We start from the raw sequence: 18185 nt of genomic DNA, 5'->3' as shown, positions 1-18185 counted from the left end.
CTCCTTTTTCATTCTTGATTTTATGTATTTGGGTCCTTTCCTTTTTCTTTTAGATATATCTGGCTAGGGGTTTATCAATTTTTGTTAATTCTTTCAGAGAACCAGCTCCTGATTTCATTTATCTGTTCTACTGTTTTTTTTTTTTTTAATTTCAGTATCATTGTTTTCTGCTCTAACCTTTATTACTTCCCTTCTTTTGCTGGTTTGGGGCTTTATTTCCTATTATTTTTCCACCTCCTTTAGGTGTAAGGTTACGTTGTGTATTGGAGACATTTCATCCTTCTTTAGGAAGGCCTGGATTGCTATATACTTCCTTCTTATGACCTCCTTTGCTGCATCCCAGAGGTTTTGGACTGTCATGTATTCATTTTCATTGACTTCTATGTACTCTTTAATTTCCTCTTTAATTTCTTGGTTAACCCACTCATTCCTTAGTAGGATGTTCTTTAGTTTCCAAGTATTTGTGGTATTTCCAAATGTTTTCTTGTGGTTGATTTCAAGTTTCACAGTGTTGTAGTCTGAAAATATGCATGGCACAGTATTAATCTTTTTGTACTTGTTGAGGGCTGATTTGTGACCCAGTATGTGATCTGTTGGAGAATGTTCCATGTGCACTCAAGAAGAATGTGTGTTCTGCTGCTTTAGGATGAAATGTTCTGAATGTATCTGTTAAGTCCACCTGGTCCAGTGTATCATTCAAAGCTATAGTTTCCATGTTGATTTTCTGCTTAGATGATCTGTCCATTGTTGTAAGTGGGGTGTTAAAGTCCTCTACCATAATGGTATTATTATCAGTGTGTTTCTTTATGTTTGTGACTAATTGATTAGTATATTGGGTTGTTCGAGTTGGGGGCATAAGTATTTACAATTGTTAGATTTTCTTGGTGAATAAACCCCTTAATTACAATATAGTGCCCTTCTTCATCTCTTGTTACAGTTTTTGTTTTAAAGTCTAGGTTGTTATGGTGCCTGGGTAGCTCAGTTGGTTGAGCGTCGGACTTTGGCTCAGGTCATGATCTTGTGATTTGTGGGTTCAAGCCCTGCATCGGGCTCTGTGCTGACAGCTCGGATCCTGGAGCCTGTTCCAGATTCTGTGTCTCCCTCTCTCTCTCTGCCCCTCCCCTGCTTGTGCTCTGTCTCTCTCTCTCTCAAAAATAAATCAACATTAAAAAAAATTTTTTTTAATTAAAAAATAAATAAATAAATAAATAAATAAATAAATAAAGTCTAGGTATCTGATAGAAGTACGGCTACTCCAGCTTTCTTTTGAAGTCCATTAGCATGATAGATGGTTCTCTATCCCCTTACTTTCAATCTGCAGATGTCTTTGGGTCTAAAGTGAACCTCTTGTAGGCCTATGCCACAAATTTCAAGTCTTTGAAAATCATACAGCATATATTTGTTTGCCACAACTGTCATAAGAAAATATCCCAGACTAGTGGTTTAAATAGCAGAAGTTTGGGGCACCTGGGTGGCGCAGTCAGTTAAGCGTCCGACTTCAGCCAGGTCACGATCTGGCGGTCCGTGAGTTCGAGCCCTGCGTCGGGCTCTGGGCTGATGGCTCAGAGCCTGGAGCCTGTTTCCGATTCTGTGTCTCCCTCTCTCTCTGCCCCTCCCCCGTTCATGCTCTGTCTCTCTCTGTCCCAAAAATAAATAAACGTTGAAAAAAAAATTTAAAAAAAATTGCAGAAGTTTATTTTCTAGTAATCTGGAGGCTAGAAGTGCCAGAGCAAGGTGTCAGCAGGGTTGGTTTTCTCTGAGGACCATAAGAGATAGATCAGTTTAGCCTCTCTTCCTTGCTTATTGATGGCCACCTTCTTGCTGCCATGCATGGTCATTCTGCTGTGCATGTACACCCCTGTTGTCTCTGTGTGTCCAAATTTCCTCTTCTAAGGACACCAGTAAGATTGGATCAGGGCCACCCTAGCAACTTCATTTTAACTTCAACACCTCTTTCAATGCCCTGTCTTCAAATACACTCACATTCTGAGGTATTGGGGGTTAGAGCTTTCACTTACAAATTTTGTGACATCTACCTCTTTAAGTGCAAAAATTATTTGAAGTGTTTTAAATAGAAAAAAATTTAAACAATAGGATATACTTTATATTTTTCTTAGGCATGTTGTGTTATCTGAACAAAGTCTTCAGTATAAATCGTATTTTATGCTAGAAAAATCACGATGCTCTCAGGAACACTGGGGAGTATTCAGATCATTGTGCACCTATCTGAAAAACCCTAGACTTTCTGAGTTCTGGTTTCTGCTGGTCTGTTACAAGAAATTAGGAACACCAAATTAGGAAAAAGAATACAGCTCTGTAGACAGAGCTCTGTAGACAGAGCTGTATTCTTTTTCCTAATTTGGTGTTCCTAATTTCTTATAAGCTTAGAAAAAAAAATACTGTGTTAGAGTTCTTTCTATTGCCTTTCATTATTCTGTTGCCTTCTTTGTAGTTGAGGTTGCTCAATAACTATTGAATAAATGATGTTTATTATAATATCTTTTAAAATTTAAAAAGGATTATACTCTAGTTAATAATTTTATCTAGTTAGGTCAATATATCTGTATATTCAGTGTGTCTATTGATTTTGGAGTAAATGGAGCTGCCATTTCTCAGAATATTTTAATAGCTAGAATTATTTTTGTGCCTAATGACAAAGGTTTTAAATCCATTTAATATATCAAACACTGATGTGATACCTAAATTTCATCATTTGCAGTTACATTTATTTTTTGGAAATATTCAACAGTTGGGGCGCCTGGGTAGCTCAGTTGGTTAAGCGTCCAACTTCAGCTCAGGTCTTGGTCTCACAGTTTGTGAGTTTGAATCCCACGTCAGGCTCTGTGCTGACAGCTCAAAGCCTGGAGCCTGCTTCAGCTTCTGTGTCCCTCTGTCTCTGCCCATCCCCCGCTTATGCTCTGTGTCTCTGTCTCTCTCAAAAATAAATAAACATTAAAAAAAAAAATACTCAACAGTTTTGTTGGTTGTTTGCTGTGTAGAAACTTTGTACTTTGATGTAGTCCCAGTAGTTTATTTTTGCTTTTGTTTCCCTTGCCTCAGGAGACAGATCTAGAAAGATGTTATGGCTAATGTCAGAGAAATTACTGCCTATGCTCTCTTCTAGGATTTTTATGGTTTTAGGTTTCACATTTAGGTCTTTAATCCATTTTGAGTTTGTTTTTGTGTATGGTGTAAGAAAGTGGTCCAATTTCATTCTTTGGCATGTAGCTCTCTGGTTTTCCCAACACCATTTGTTGAAGAGACTTTTTCCTATTGAATATTCTTGCCTCCTTTGTCGAAGATTAATTGATCATATAATTGTGGGGTTATTTCTGGGCTTTCTGTTTTGTTTATTGATCTATGTGTCTACCTTTGTGCTTGTTCCATACTGTTTTGATTACTACAGCTTTCTTAGTAATATAAGCTGAAGTCTAGAATTGTGATCCCTCCAGTTTTGTTTTTCTTTTTTTAAAATTATTTTTCAGAGAGAGAGAGAGAAAGAGTGGGAGAGGGACAGAGGAGGAGGGAGAGAATTTCAAACAGGCTCCATCCTCAGTGCGGAGCCTGACACTGGGCTTGATCCCACGACCCTGGGATCATGACCAGAGCCAAAGAGTTGCTCACTCAACTGACTGAGCCGCCCAGGCACCCCTCCAGTTTTGGTTTTTCTTTTTCAAGATTTCTTTGGCCTATTTGAGTTCTTTGTGGTTCCATACAGATTTTAGGATTGTTTGTTCTAGTTCTGTAAAAAAATGCTGTTGGTATTTTGATAGGGATTGTATTAAATGTGTAGGTTGCCTTGGGTAATATAGACATTTTAACAATATTTGTTCTTCTAGTCCATGAGCATGGAATGTCTTTCCATTTGCTTGTGTCATCTTCAGTTTCTTTTATCAGTGTTTTATAATTTTCAGAGTACAGATCTTTCACCCCTTTGGTTAAGTTTATTCCTAGATATTTTATTATTTTTGGTGCAACTGTAAATGGGATTGTTTTCTTAATTTCTCTTTCTGCTGCTTCATTAGTGTATAGAAATGCAACGCTTTTTGTACATTGATTTTGTATCCATGACCTTACTGAATTCACTTATCAGTTCTAGTAGTTTTTTAGTGATCTTTAGGGTTTTCTATATAGTATTGTGTCATCTGCAAATAGTGAATGTTTTACTCCTTCCCTACGAATTTAGATACCTTTTATTCCTTTCTCTTGTCTGATTGCTGTGGCTAGGACTTCCAGTGCTATGTTGAATAAAAGAGATGAGAGTGGATATCCTTGTCTTGTTCCTGACCTTAGCAGAAAAGCTCTGTTTTTCCCCATTGAATATGTTCGCTGTGGGGTTTTCATATAAGTACTTTATTATGTTGAGGTATGTTCCTTGTAAACCTGCTTTGTTGAGGAATTTTTTCGTGAATGGATATTGTATTTATGTCAAATGCTTTTCCTGCATCTATTGAAATGATCATATTTTTTTCCTTTCTCTTACTGATGTGATGTATCATGTTGATTGATTTATGAATATTGAACTACCCTTGCATCCTAAGAATAAATCCCTCTTGAATGTGATGAATGATTTTTTTAACATATTGTTGAATTCAGTTTGCTAAGATTTTATTGAGGATTTTGCATCTGTGTTTATCAGAGATACCTGTGGTTCTCTTTTGGTTGTGTCTTTATCTGGTTTTAGAAGCAGGGTAATTAATGCTGGCCTCATACAATGAATTTGGAAGTTTTCTTTCCTCTTTTGTTTTTTGGAGATGTTTGAGAGGAGTAGGTATTAATTAATTTATTTTATTTTTTTAATTTTAATTTTATTTTTTAAATTTATATCCAAGTTAGTTAGCATATAGTGCAACAATGATTTCAGGAGTAGATTCCTTAATGCCCCTTACCCATTTAGCCCATCCCACCTCCCACAAACAGTAACCCTCTGTTTGTTCTCCATATTTAAGAGTCTCTTATGTTTTGTCCCCCTCCCTGTTTTTAAATTATTTTTGCTTCCCTTCCCTTGTGTTTATCTGTTCTGTGTCTTAAATTTTTTTTTTATGTTTATTTATTTTTGAAGGAGACAGAGACAGAGCGTGAGGGGGGAGGGGCAGAGAGAGAGGGAGACACAGAATCTGAAGCAGGCTCCAGGCTCTGAGCTGTCAGCCCAGAGCCCGACGCGCGGCTCAAACCCATAAACCACGAGATCATGACCTGAGCCGAAGTTGGAGGCCCAGTCGACTGAGCCACCCAGGGGCCCCCGTTCTGTGTCTTAAAGTCCTCATATGAGTGAAGTCATATGATAATTGTCTTTCTCTGCCTGACTAATTTCGCTTAGCATAATACCCTCTAGTTCCATCCACATAGTTGCAAATGGCAAGATTTCATTTTTTCTGACTGCCGAGTAATACTCCATTGTATATATATACCACATCTTCTTTAGCCATTCATCCATCGATGGACATTTGGGCTCTTTCCATACTTTGGCTGTTGTGTTAACTCTTCCTTAAATGTTTGGTAGAATTCACCTGTGAATCCATCTGGGCCCTGGACTTTTGTTTATTGGGAGTTTTTTGATTACTGAATCAGTTTCATTGCTAAGAATCTGTTCCAATTTTCTGTTTCCTCCTGATTGTTTTGTTAGGTTCTATGTTTCCAGGAATTTATCCATTTCTTCTAGGTTGTCTAGTTTGTTGATGTGTTTTTCACAATATTCTCTTACAGTTGTTTGTGTTTCTGTGGTGTTGGTTGTTATTTCTCCTCTTCTGTTTCTGATTTTGTTTATGAGAGTCCTCTTTTTTTTTTTTAAACGAGTGACCAGAGATTTAATCAATTTTGTTAGCTTTTCAAAGAACCAGCTCCTGGTTTCATTGATATGTTGTTTTTTAGTTTCTATATCACTTATTCCCTTATCTTTATTATTTCCTTCTTTCTGCTGGTTTTAGATTTTATTTGTTCTTCCTTTTCTAACTTCTTGAGGCATAAGGTTAGGTTATTGAGATTTTTCTTGCTTCTTGAGGTAAGCCTGTATTGCTGTAAACTTCCCTCTTAGAACCACTTTTGCTGCCTCCCAAATATTTTGGACTATTGTGTTTTCATTTTCAATTGTCTCTATGTTTTTTTTTTATTATTATTTCTTTGATTTCTTGGTTAACCTGTTCGTTGTTTAGTAGCATGTTATTTAACCTCTAGGTATTTGTGATCTTTCCAGAGGTTTTCTTGTGATTGATTTCTAGTTTCATTGTCTTGTGGTCAGAAAAGACACATTGATCTTTTTTAATTTGTTGAGATATGTTTTGTGGCTTATATGTGATCTATTCTGGAGAGTGCTCTGTGTGCACTTAAAAAGAATGCATATTCTGTTTCAGGATAAAATGTTCTGAATATATCTATGAAATCCATTTGGTCTGGTATGTCATAGAATCACATTTTTTAATAAAAGGAAAAATAAGCACTACTCAACTAAAAATTAATCTTCAACTTAATCTAAACAATTATTTTCATAGTACTTTTATAAAAAATTTGAGAAACACTGCCCTTTGGCTGCAATTCTTTTTTTTTTTTTTTTTTTTTTTTTTTTTTTTTTTCAACGTTTATTTATTTTTGGGACAGAGAGAGACAGAGCATGAACGGGGGAGGGGCAGAGAGAGAGGGAGACACAGAATCGGAAACAGGCTCCAAGCTCTGAGCCATCAGCCCAGAGCCCAACGCGGGGCTCGAACTCACGGACCGCGAGATCGTGACCTGGCTGAAGTCGGGCGCTTAACCGACTGTGCCACCCAGGCGCCCCATTTAATTTTTTTTTTTTTTTAACATTTATTTATTTTTGAGACAGAGAGAGACAGAGCATGAACGGGGGAGGGGCAGAGAGAGAGGGAGACACAGAATCTGAAACAGGCTTCAGGCTCTGAGCTGTCAGCACAGAGCCCCACTCAGGGCTCGAACTCACGGACCGTGAGATCATGACCTGAGCCGAAGTCGGACGCTTAACCGACTGAGCCACCCAGGCGCCCCTTGGCTGCAATTCTTAATCAACCCTTCTGAATTTCTGAAGTGCTAAATGAGACCAGTTTTTAAATTTCTTATAAATTTTAAAAATACTACTTAAAACAAATCAGAAATCTAATACAATGTCTTCAAAATTTATAATTGATGAGCTAATTGATTTGATATTTTTAGTTAACTATTTTTTTTCTATTTTATAATTACTGAAGAGATCTTAATATTTCTCTATGTTTTATTAAAAACACATATTCTCATGTTGGTAATCTGCCAGGGTAGGCAGTATTTTTGCATTATATTTTAAATGTGCTAAGCTGGAAATGAATCGTGGCCTCAGTTTTTGCTAGATCCTCAAATTGCAATTACATGCATCTTTTCTTCCTTTCTTTTAAAAGATTGACAGAAGATATGATAGAACTAATAAAAAGTATTTTAGTGAATAGAGGTAGAATTGAATACTACCATTAAATAAAACTATAGGACTAAAATGTATTCTTATTTTTCATATGCTTTTAGTAAAATAAATTACTAATAAAATTAATCATGTATAGTATAGTAAATAGTTTCCAACAGCAGTTTATTCACTAGATGTTTTTAAGTTTTAGAGAAATCCTTGTTAGACCTCAGAAATAAGAATATTCTTTTTCTAAAATTTCCACACATACAGTTTTTTTTTTAAGTATAAGATACTTAAACTTGTCATTTGGGACAGTGTTAGGAGAATATATATTTTCTCCCACCTCAAGCTATTTTACTATATTTTCCTTATTTTCTTTTTTTTTTTTTTTTGAGTTCATTTATTCTGAAAGAGAGAGGAGGACACATGTGAGCAGGGGAGGGGCAGAGAGAGAGAGGGAGAGATAGAATCCCAAGCAGGCTCCACACTGCCAGTGCAGAGCCTGACACAGGACTCTATCCCCCGAACCGTGAGATGATGATCTGACCGAAAATCAAGAGTCAGACACCCAACCTATTGAGCCATCTAGGTACCCATATATTTTCCAAAAGATGTTTTCAGCTTTTTAGAGAAGGAATTCATGTATAATGGTGTGGATTTTTAAGTATACTTTTGTGTACAAATATGGAGACGCCAGACATGGAAAACAAAAAGGGAACAAAACACACTCATCAGCAAGGATCTATGAACATTAATTATAATGTTTGATAATACCAGAGTAGCACTTGGCTTTTTGAACTTAGTTTTAAATACTGTCATAGATAAGTACTAGCCAAGAGTCAGAACTGTAATTGTCTTTCCCCTTTTTTTCTCCAGATTTCTGGGGGGAAAAAAGATGTCCTGTGTTACTATCAATTCATTTATATAGCTGAAAAATCCTGATAACTATTGTCTATTTTCACTTAGCATGGACATTTATCAGGAAGCTACATAACATCAAAGAAGAGTCAACATAACAAAAAATTTAGAAGTAAAGAATATGATGAGTACAGTACCTACAGTGATGACAACTTTGGTACCTACAGTCAGGATACAGAGGAAGATTTTGCCAGTCAGCTGAAACAATACAGACAAGCTAAAGAAACCTCAACGACTGCTTTAGGATCATTTTCTAAAGAACCAGGGAAAAAACAAAGAATGAAAGTTCAGCAAGGTAAGTGTGAAATTGTCGGGCTGTGTTTTAATATGGGAACCTTATTTCAGCAGGTAGCAATGGAGTAAAAACTTAAATTTCTTAGTCCCTTCTCAAGATCGGCTTATTCCTGTGGTTCCCGAATTCTTTTTTCTTTATTTTTAGATTTTGAGGACAAACATCTACAAATATTTTAATCTGCATAGTATTTTAATATTTGAGTATTTAATATTTGAGTATTTAATATTTTTCCCTTTCCTTGTATAATACCAGTTTACTGAAAAAATACCCTACCTTTTTCAGTTGTTTCTGTTACTCTATGCATTGCTTTATATTTTAGACCTGTAAGGAGAGAATTCTAGGAAGCTATTCTTTTATTAGACTTTAAAAGATGGTGATCATCTTTGCTGTGCAAATGTACTTATACTTAGGATTATGGATATTCTTCAAGATTGGAAGTAAGAACATAAACTAAAGAAATTTCTGGAGTGATCATCAATTCATCTGCTGTATTGAGGCACATGGTGCCTGGAGAGAGCATGGCAAGTTGCCATATAAACTGTGGGTCACATAAGGGTCAAATCAACCTTAAGAACTGTCCACTCAATATCTGCTTCATGAAAACTGGAGTAAGATGAGTCTGAAGTCAAGCAGTGAGCACCCAAACCCTATGTTACTATACTTTAATTATTGTTGAAAAAAGGAATTAGTTAAGAGTAAATGTGGTAATTTTTATGACTTTACTTTTTCTTGATTTCCTAGCAAAATTCCTTTGAAAAATATGTATCCAGGCTTTGCTGACCTAAAAAGGAAAAGAATTTGCCTGTGCATATGCTATTGTAATTAGTAAGTTTGTTCCTGAAGTCTAGACATAGTGGTGTCAGGAATCATTCCACTTGGGGAATAAGGGAACATAGAGAGGTTTCGCTCATCCATTCCCACCTGGGGTTTTCCCTTTCAAGTTCTTCCTGTTTGCTCTGTTAAAGAATTGAGTATTCTTTTATTTTTGACATTCATTTCCTCCCCCTGAAATATGAAAGTAATACATGGCCAAATGCAGAAAACCTTTTCTGTGTGTGGAAACAATAACGCAACAAAGATCAAACATAAAACAAAAGCAATTTGAATCCCTACACCCAAAACCAGTGACTATTAGTATATTTGGTGTACATTCTTCCAGAATCTTTCTGACAGTTTTTTTTTCTGACAGTTATTTTTAACAAAAAATTATGCATGCTGTTTAACTTGTTTTTTCCCTTAACTATGAAGTATATCTCATTCTTCTGCTAACAAGTAGCTTTTAATGTCTGCATTCTATTCAATTAAATAGATATACGATAATTTGTTTAACAGAGTCTTAGGTTTGTGTAACAGTAACCACTTGAGATTTAAGTGCTACTTAACATTTAAGTTGCACCCAGGTTTTTTTTTTAATTCTGTGATTAACGATGCATATTTATACATGTCTCAGAAAACATCTTCACAAATACTTTTTAAGAATAAATTCTGAAATGCAGAATTGAGTCAAAAGATATAGCCACACATTTGAAGAATTTTAATCCACATACCAAGGTTGATTTACAAAAAGTTGATAGACCAATTTTTTAACAGCATGCCAGTGTGTGAAAATGCCAATTTCTCCAAATCCCTACCAACCCTATTCTTTGAAAAGGTGAAAATTGATGTTATTTAAAATTTTTAATTTCTTTGACTCTTTTTGATAAAAACATTTTTTTTTCCTATATTTATTTGCTGTTTTGTAGGTTTAAGATCACGTAATACGTAAGAAAATATATCAGTTCTATGGGACTTTGGTAAAATGAGAAATACTCTGTATTCTATCCTAATATTTAATTTTGGTAATTTTACATACTTTTAATACCAAGTTTTTAAAAAGTAAGATAAGTATAAATTTTACTTGGAAACATATGTGATATCTATTCAAAATTATCACTAGAAACTCAATTTGGTCAAGTTAATCGCTAATATCTATAATGTCTTCCTTAGGGATGAATATAATGTTTAATTCTCTGAAAAACTGTTTTCTTATTCTAAGGAAAATTAAAAAGAACAAAACTAGATTTAACTTCTCTAGTCATGTGTATTCTTGTGCCTTGCTTTCTTATTATCATTAACATCCCTTAAAAAGAAAAAAATGAAAAGCAATACCCAGAAAGTAAAATGGAAAAACTTAATTAATATTTTTCATTGAATCTAGAGAGAAAGAAAAAGAATGCACTGTATATTATATACTATTTAAAATATGCTGTTCCTTATAAGCTAATAGATTGACAGTTGCGTTGTTTTTCTGTAATATTTGAAGTACATTTTAACTCTTTTAGGTATTGAACAGAGGGTTAAAAGTTTTAATGTTGGTCGTGGACGTGGTTTGCCGAAGAAAATCAAACGCAAAGACCGTGGGGGAAGAACCAATAAAGGGCCTAATATTTTTTCAGGAATGGATGACTTTCAAGAGGTACTAGTTTTAACCTATTTGGCTGCAGAGAAATCACTGTGATTGTAATGCTACTTTCCTAGTAAATGAAAATTCTCTAGCTAAGATCAAATGAGTATAAATAGATTCTTAAAAAAATAAAGAATTGTTTTAATAGTCATGATACAAGTATAGAGATGCAAATTTAGGTCACCTTGAAATAAAATGGATGTGTTTGAAAGCACCTTAAAATAAAATTGGTATGTCAGAAAACAAAAATGTATGGTCTATTAGTTCTCTGCTGTATTTTCCTTTCCTAGGAGTCATTTTCCCCAGATGCAAATGGAACTAAAATGCTAATAGCTTAATATGTAGCAGGGCTGATAAGAAGGGAGATACTGTAGTGGTAAATTAACTTAGTAAAACTGAAAGCATTGAAAGAGAGGAAAAAGATATAAATGGTTGGAAAGATGAATTTGTGTACCTTGTGTTTGGTAGATATTGAATAAATATGTGTTGAATTGAACTCTGAACATGTACATTTCAGCCTTTTGGCAACTCTGGATTAAAGTGGCCCAATTTCAGTATTCTGTCACTGTTCCAGTAAGATTGATTGAATTATACAGAGCAAGGGTAGATTATTAAAAGCTGCAACCTTGAGTGGGAACAAAGTGATAGCAATGTATTGTAATTTGAAAATGCTTGGTTTTCTGATGTCTGGGTTTAAAGATAATGGGCACAGATTTCTTAATATGTATTCGTTAGTACACTATTTAGGGAGATGTTAATAAGTATGAGCTAAAAAAAAAAAAAAAAGAAGTTCAGGCCCAGGTAAATTAGTGAAACCCAACACATGCCACTCTACCACTAATGTTCTCAGTTAACATTAATGTATTAAAGGCTCCTTGGGGCACCTGGGTGGCTCAGTCGGTTGAGCGTCCGACTTCGGCTCAGGTCATGATCTCATGGTCCATGGGTTCTAACCCCGCATCAGGCTCTGTGCTGACAGCTCAGAGCCTGGAGCCTGCTTTGGATTCTGTGTCTCCCTCTCTCTCTGCCCCTCCCCCATTCATGCTCTGTCTCTCTGTCTCAAAAATAAATAAATGTTAAAAAAAACTTTTTTTAATGTATTAAAGGCTCCTTGCAAGTTAGATATAAAAAATCCTTTTTTACTTTGTTCAATCCACTGTTTTCAAATTTTACTTAACCCTGAACTCACTCCTTCACCCCACCTACATTTATTAACATTCATTGAACTACTCACTGTTCCATGGAATAGCAGCTTTGGAAACAAGCTTGGAATTTCTCAGTAATTATAACCTGTCTATCCATCTTCCTAGACTCCCCTAGAATGTGCTGCTTTCCCTAGACTAAATTAATGCGAATACTTTCTAAAGTAAGTTTTCTCCTATAACCAATACCTACACGCTATACCTGGAAAAAAAAAAAATTAGCTTCCAAGAAAGTGTGGCTTTGAACAAGTTACTACCTGTCTCTGAGTTTCAATTTGCTTAATCTGTAAAATGAAAGTATGGAATTAAATTAACTCTAAGGAGCCCTTCAAGCACTGACATATTATTTTTTTTATGTTTTTTGTTTTTCAGTGTTTGTTTATTTTTGAGAGAGAGACAGAGCGTGAGCGGGGAGGGGCAGAGAGAGGGGAGACACAGAATATGACGTAGGCCCCAGGCTCTGCCTGAGCTGTGAGCACAGAGCCTGACCCAGGGCTTGAACTCACAAACCTTGAGATGACCTGAGCCATTGTTAGACGCTTAACTGACTGAGCCACCCAGGCACACCAAGCACTGACATTTTGGTGTTTACTGATCTGGACTGCAACTAAAAGATTCTTTATCATGGTATAGAAAATCAGAATAAATTCTTTCTTTTACATTCATCAGATTTAGAATATTTTTCCTTTTGTTTATTAAGGTTAAAATGTTATCAACTGTTTCAGTTTATTGGCTGTCAAGAGAGATTTCTTCTTATTCCAGAAACAGCCAGGAGAGTGCCAGAGCCCAAGCATGTAGCTCATGTTTGGGAGTAGTCTAGGGGAGACCTATTCAGGATAGAGTGAACATGGTAAAGTGGCCAATATAGATCCATCCTTTCCAAGGAGTGTAAGATCTTCCTAAAGCCAGATAAACTCACAGATACTTGTATGTTCACACAGTCTTGAAAACTCAAGGGTAGTCACAGAACAAGCAAATTTTTGATGGATTTGAAAGACTTATTTATTCTGTTAGCCATAAAGCATCTAAATTTTTTTGTCTTTATAACAGCTGTTAAATTTTCTGTAAACATATTATTTTACTGGTAGATCCTTTCATTTCCTCTTCTTTGTATATTTAAAAAATATTTTATGTTTGTTTTCCTTATACCAGTGTAATACATCTTCTAGAGTAAATTTTAAAATAACCAAGTAGATAGTTTAGTTTTCTCTCTCTCCCTCCATTTTTCCTTTCTCTTCCTCTTTTCTTGAATTGTGTTTTCTTAGAGGTAATGTGATACAGTGCAGAGAGTTCTATCTAACCTGCCTGCTCACTCACCATATGACCCTTGGCAAGTCACTAATTTCTCTAATCTTCAGTTTCTATACTTGTCCAGTGAGAGTGCCGAACTAGATGACTGATTCTTCCAGCTCTTACATTATAAGTGATCTTTAAGGGTAGAGGACATTCATGTTGCTTCTGTAGATTCAGACGTAAAAGATCAGATCTTCTAGGCACTTTATTTTGTCCTAAAATTTTATTGTTAAAGTTAGATTTTCTGGAATATCATGATTATAATTAGATTTCTCACAGTTATGGATACTGAGATACTTTCTACTTTTTTACCAAACTAAAGAACAAAACGGAAAAAACCACTATCTTCTATTACAACAATGAGGCATATCATTAGAAAGTAACATAGAATGAGTTATTAATGAAATATAGGTGCAACTTGGTGTGTTTTTCAGGGTGTTTGGATGGGTTTTTTTTGGTGATTACCTAATTTTTTGCTTTTTAATTTCAGAGTTAATTCTTCAAGCTGGCCCATTGATTTTGTGTAATGCATTCTCCTTGGCTTCCTATTTTATTATAGCCACCATTCTTTGTAGAGAAGGCATATATGAGCTGGTCATTTATATCTACTTGTTCTAAGTGAACCTAGAAATAGAAAATGTTTGTGAGTCAAATCTACATAAATTTAAGACAGTTTAAATGGTTCTATCATAGTATATTATAAGCAATTTCATTGCGTTTCCCTGGGGCAATTTGATTATGCTTATATTTTTTAAAAGAACCTATAGGATTGTCTGTTTTCTTGGTATTTTTGTACTTTTTTCCCCCAAGAATTCCTACAGTAAAGCATATTTCAAATGCAAGTGCTGAGGATCAGATTTCAGTCTAGCCATCTCTTGCCTCAAGTGTTTGCTGGAAATTTCCTATTTCTAGTAGGTTGTGTTTTGTTCTCCATCTCCAGCAAACTGAGGGAAAGGGAAACAAATCAAATTATAAGAGCAAGTAGCTATTGAGCTCCTACTGTATGCCAAGCATGGTGCATACCGGGTGTTTGAAAAATAGCGTTGTTTTATAGAGCTCATGAATCTTAAGTCCTTAGCATGGCTAAGCATCATACTCTTGTTAACAAATCAATCTTCTTGTACTCCTAGCGAAAGTTGAATAGGGAAAAAAAAAAAAAAAGTTGAATAGGGGTTAAAGGAGAACTAAGGAAACATGTAGGGCTGTGAGATTTTCTACAATACATTTCTTTCTGTTTTGTTTTGTTTTTTAATTTAAAAGCTAAAGGAAATATATCTTTCCTCTTTTTCTTAAAGGAAGTACAAAAATAATTTTAAAAATTTCTAATTTTTTTAGGAGTACACCTAGAGACATACACTCTTAAATGTGGGGGTATATTCTTTTAGTTTTTTTTTTATTCTTCAGTCTTTTTTTATTATAAAATTGGGATCAATTTTTCACTTAGTAAAGTATTATGTGCATTTTCTTTCTTTCTTTTTTTAAATGTCTATCAATTTTGAGAGAGAGAGCGAGAGTGCACAAGGGGCAGAGAAAGAGGGAGAGAAAGAGGGAGAGAGAGAATCTCAAGCAGGCTCCATGCTGCCAGTGCAGAGAGAATGCAGGGCTCTATCCCATGTACAGCAATACCATGATGCAAGCTGACATTAAGAGTGGGACGCTTAACCGACTGAGCCACCCAGACACCCCTATGAACATTTCTTATGTCCCCAAATTGTCTCTCCATCTCATCAGTTTTTTAAAATTTTTTTAATGTTTTTATTTATTTTTTGAGACAGAGAGATACAGAGCATGAGCAGGGGAGGGGCAGAGAGAGAGGGAGACACAGAATCTGAAGCAGGCTCCAGGCTCTGAGCTGTCAGCACAGAGCCTGACGTGAGGCTCGAACTCTCAGACTGTGAGACCATGACCTGAGCTGATGTCGGACACTTAACCAACTGAGCCACACAGGCGCCTCTCCATCTCATCAGTTTTTAATGATTACATAGTAGTCTACCAGTGATAGGTATTTAACTGGTTTTCTTATCTGGGATGTGTATAGTATTTCTAGATTTTTGTTTGTTGTTTTATCATGTAAGTAATTCTGCAGTAGTTATTTTTGTGAATAAATATATGTGTGCCTCCCTGATGATTCCCTCAGAATACTCCTGAAAAGTACAAATTCTGTGTCTAACAATATGGATATTATAAGTCTTTTATAACATAACTATCAAGAATAATATGAGAGTGCACACTTTATCATACCTTTGCCAACACTGAGTATTCTTGTTAATTTTCAAGCTTTTTATCTTTTTTTTTCAACGTTTTTTATTTATTTTTGGGACAGAGAGAGACAGAGCATGAACGGGGAAGGGGCAGAGAGAGAGGGAGACACAGAATCGGAAACAGGCTCCAGGCTCCGAGCCATCAGCCCAGAGCCTGACGCGGGGCTCGAACTCACGGACCGCGAGATCGTGACCTGGCTGAAGTCGGACGCTCAACCGACTGCGCCACCCAGGCGCCCCTCAAGCTTTTTATCTTTAAAAAGTAGTTGTACATCCTCATTAAAATAGAAATAGGGTTATTTGAACCACTAGTAGCAATAAGCAGTGTATTAGAAACATAACTCCAAATAAATGATAGCATCTGAATGTCCAGTCTTGGCCACTTTAGGTTGTAATTATACTGCTTTCTCAATCCATTTGACTATCCATTTTAATACCTTTAATATTTCGTATGTTGTATTCAAATGAATTGTTTTTTTCTCACAGTATAATAAACCAGCGAAGAAATGGAAGGTTATGACTCAGGAATTCATTAATCAGCACACAGTGGAACACAAAGGAAAACAAATCTGTAAATACTTTCTGGAAGGGAGATGTATTAAGGTAAATTTATAGTGATATCTCATGAGTCATTTTAACTTCCAAAATAATCTTTAAAATGTAGTCTTTTGGGGGTGGTTAGGTTTTTCATTTCTCATATAGTTGTAATAAAGCTATTTCTTTGAAATGTGTCTTGCATGGAAATACTGTACCACAGAGCTCATTTAATTATATTCTGGGACAGTAATATACTTTGTTAAATCAGGTTTTATTTAACAAACACATAATGCTGACTATGTGGCAAGTACTGTTCAAAGTGGATCACTAATATTAAACGTTTTAATCTTTACGGCAAACCTATGAAGTAGTTACTGTTATTCTCCCCACTTTATTTTATTATTATTTTTTTAATGTTTATTTCTTTTGAGAGAAAGAGAGAGTAGGGGAGGGGCAGAAAGAGAGAGGGAGACAGAGAATCCCAAGCAGGTTCTGTGCTGTCAGCGCGGAGCCTGAAGCAGGTTCAGTCTCACAAACCATGAGATCATGGCCTGAGCTGGAACCAAGAGTCTTAACTGACTGAGCCACCCAGGCACCTCATATTTTCCCCACTTTAAACGTGGCCAAACCAGGAGATTAATTAAGTGACCACAGTAGCTCAGCTAGAAATGGTGAGTGCTGGTAGAGCCAGGCAGTAGCCTCTGAGGCCACGCTCACTGTGCTGCCTCTGTACATGGCCACATCCACTGTCTTGGGCAAGAATTCCAAGGGATTGTTTGAATTATTATTAGCTCTTTATTTAAAGACTGAAGATGTGTCCATACTTCTACCATGAAATACCATAGAGAAAATTCAATGTTTCTCTTTTTCTCTCTTTTTTTTGTTTTTCTTTTTTGTGACAGGGAGATCAATGTAAATTTGATCATGATGCAGAGTTGGAGAAGAGAAAAGAGATCTGCAAATTTTATTTACAAGGATATTGTACCAAAGGAGAGAACTGCATTTATATGCATAATATCCTTTATTAAAAATATGTTAACCAAAATATTGAGGTTGTAAAACATTACTGAGGTTTTTATTTTATTTATTTATTTATTTATTTATTTATTTATTTATTTATTTACATTACTGAGGTTTTTAAAAATCCTAGGTACAACCTCTACAGGCTACTTTGGTTGTAAATTTAAAATAGCACATTACAGAAACCAAGTCTAGGTAGCCTTTGTGCTTCGAAAGGGCAAACTGAGGTATTCTTTAGGAAAATAAAATAACTTCCCTTTGGAAAAGAAAATCTGTGAACTAAAGGTACTTGATATTTAATATACTCAGCTTATAAGTATTTCAAGCAACTGTACTTCCTAAAGGAGTAGTTGGCAAACTGTTTATTCTATGACTTAATTATTTTACTTATGAATATAAGTATTAAATTATTGTTGAACATTATAAAACCGAAGTCTCATCAAATCTTATCACACAGTGACAAACACAGTACATTCTTCCCTATTTCTCTTTGGATATCTATACATTTAAATTGTAACTCCTGTCTCAAATTGGTATTTCATTATACATAATTCTTCTTTTAAAAAAATTTATATATATCTATATCTTTGTGTCTATCTATATCTAAATCTCATGAATCTTTCCATGTTAACTGCCCCCCATTATGTTGCTGGTTATTCATTACCAGTTATAACTAATGGAGCCTTTCCTCCCTGATTTGAAACTCCATCTTCATCGTAGATGAAGTGTTTACATGTATGTTTTTGGTTTTGTTCTGGACTTTCTGTTGGGCTCCATGGATCTGTTTGCCCTAATGCTGTGTTGCTTTGCTGTGATTATTTCTGTCTTGCCAGCA

At 35.4% G+C, this 18185-nt stretch overlaps 1 protein-coding gene across 2 annotated transcripts in view; it reads left to right on the top strand.

The window, feature by feature from the left end:
- Nucleotides 1-18185, top strand: part of ZC3H6 (zinc finger CCCH-type containing 6) — a 69724-nt gene that overhangs the window by 38037 nt on the left and 13502 nt on the right. For both annotated transcript variants that reach the window (XM_003984258.6, XM_019827582.3), the window contains exons 4-7: nucleotides 8348-8594; nucleotides 10916-11049; nucleotides 16280-16396; nucleotides 17233-17344. In XM_003984258.6, the coding sequence (XP_003984307.2) occupies nucleotides 8348-8594; nucleotides 10916-11049; nucleotides 16280-16396; nucleotides 17233-17344 (610 nt within the window). The remainder of the gene's footprint in view (nucleotides 1-8347; nucleotides 8595-10915; nucleotides 11050-16279; nucleotides 16397-17232; nucleotides 17345-18185) is intronic.

Source organism: Felis catus, chromosome A3 (genome assembly GCF_018350175.1).
Source record: "Felis catus isolate Fca126 chromosome A3, F.catus_Fca126_mat1.0, whole genome shotgun sequence".
NCBI classification, from domain to species: Eukaryota; Metazoa; Chordata; class Mammalia; order Carnivora; family Felidae; genus Felis; species Felis catus.
The sequence above is the reverse complement of the archived record's forward strand: the minus strand, read 5'-3'. Positions and strand labels throughout refer to the sequence as shown.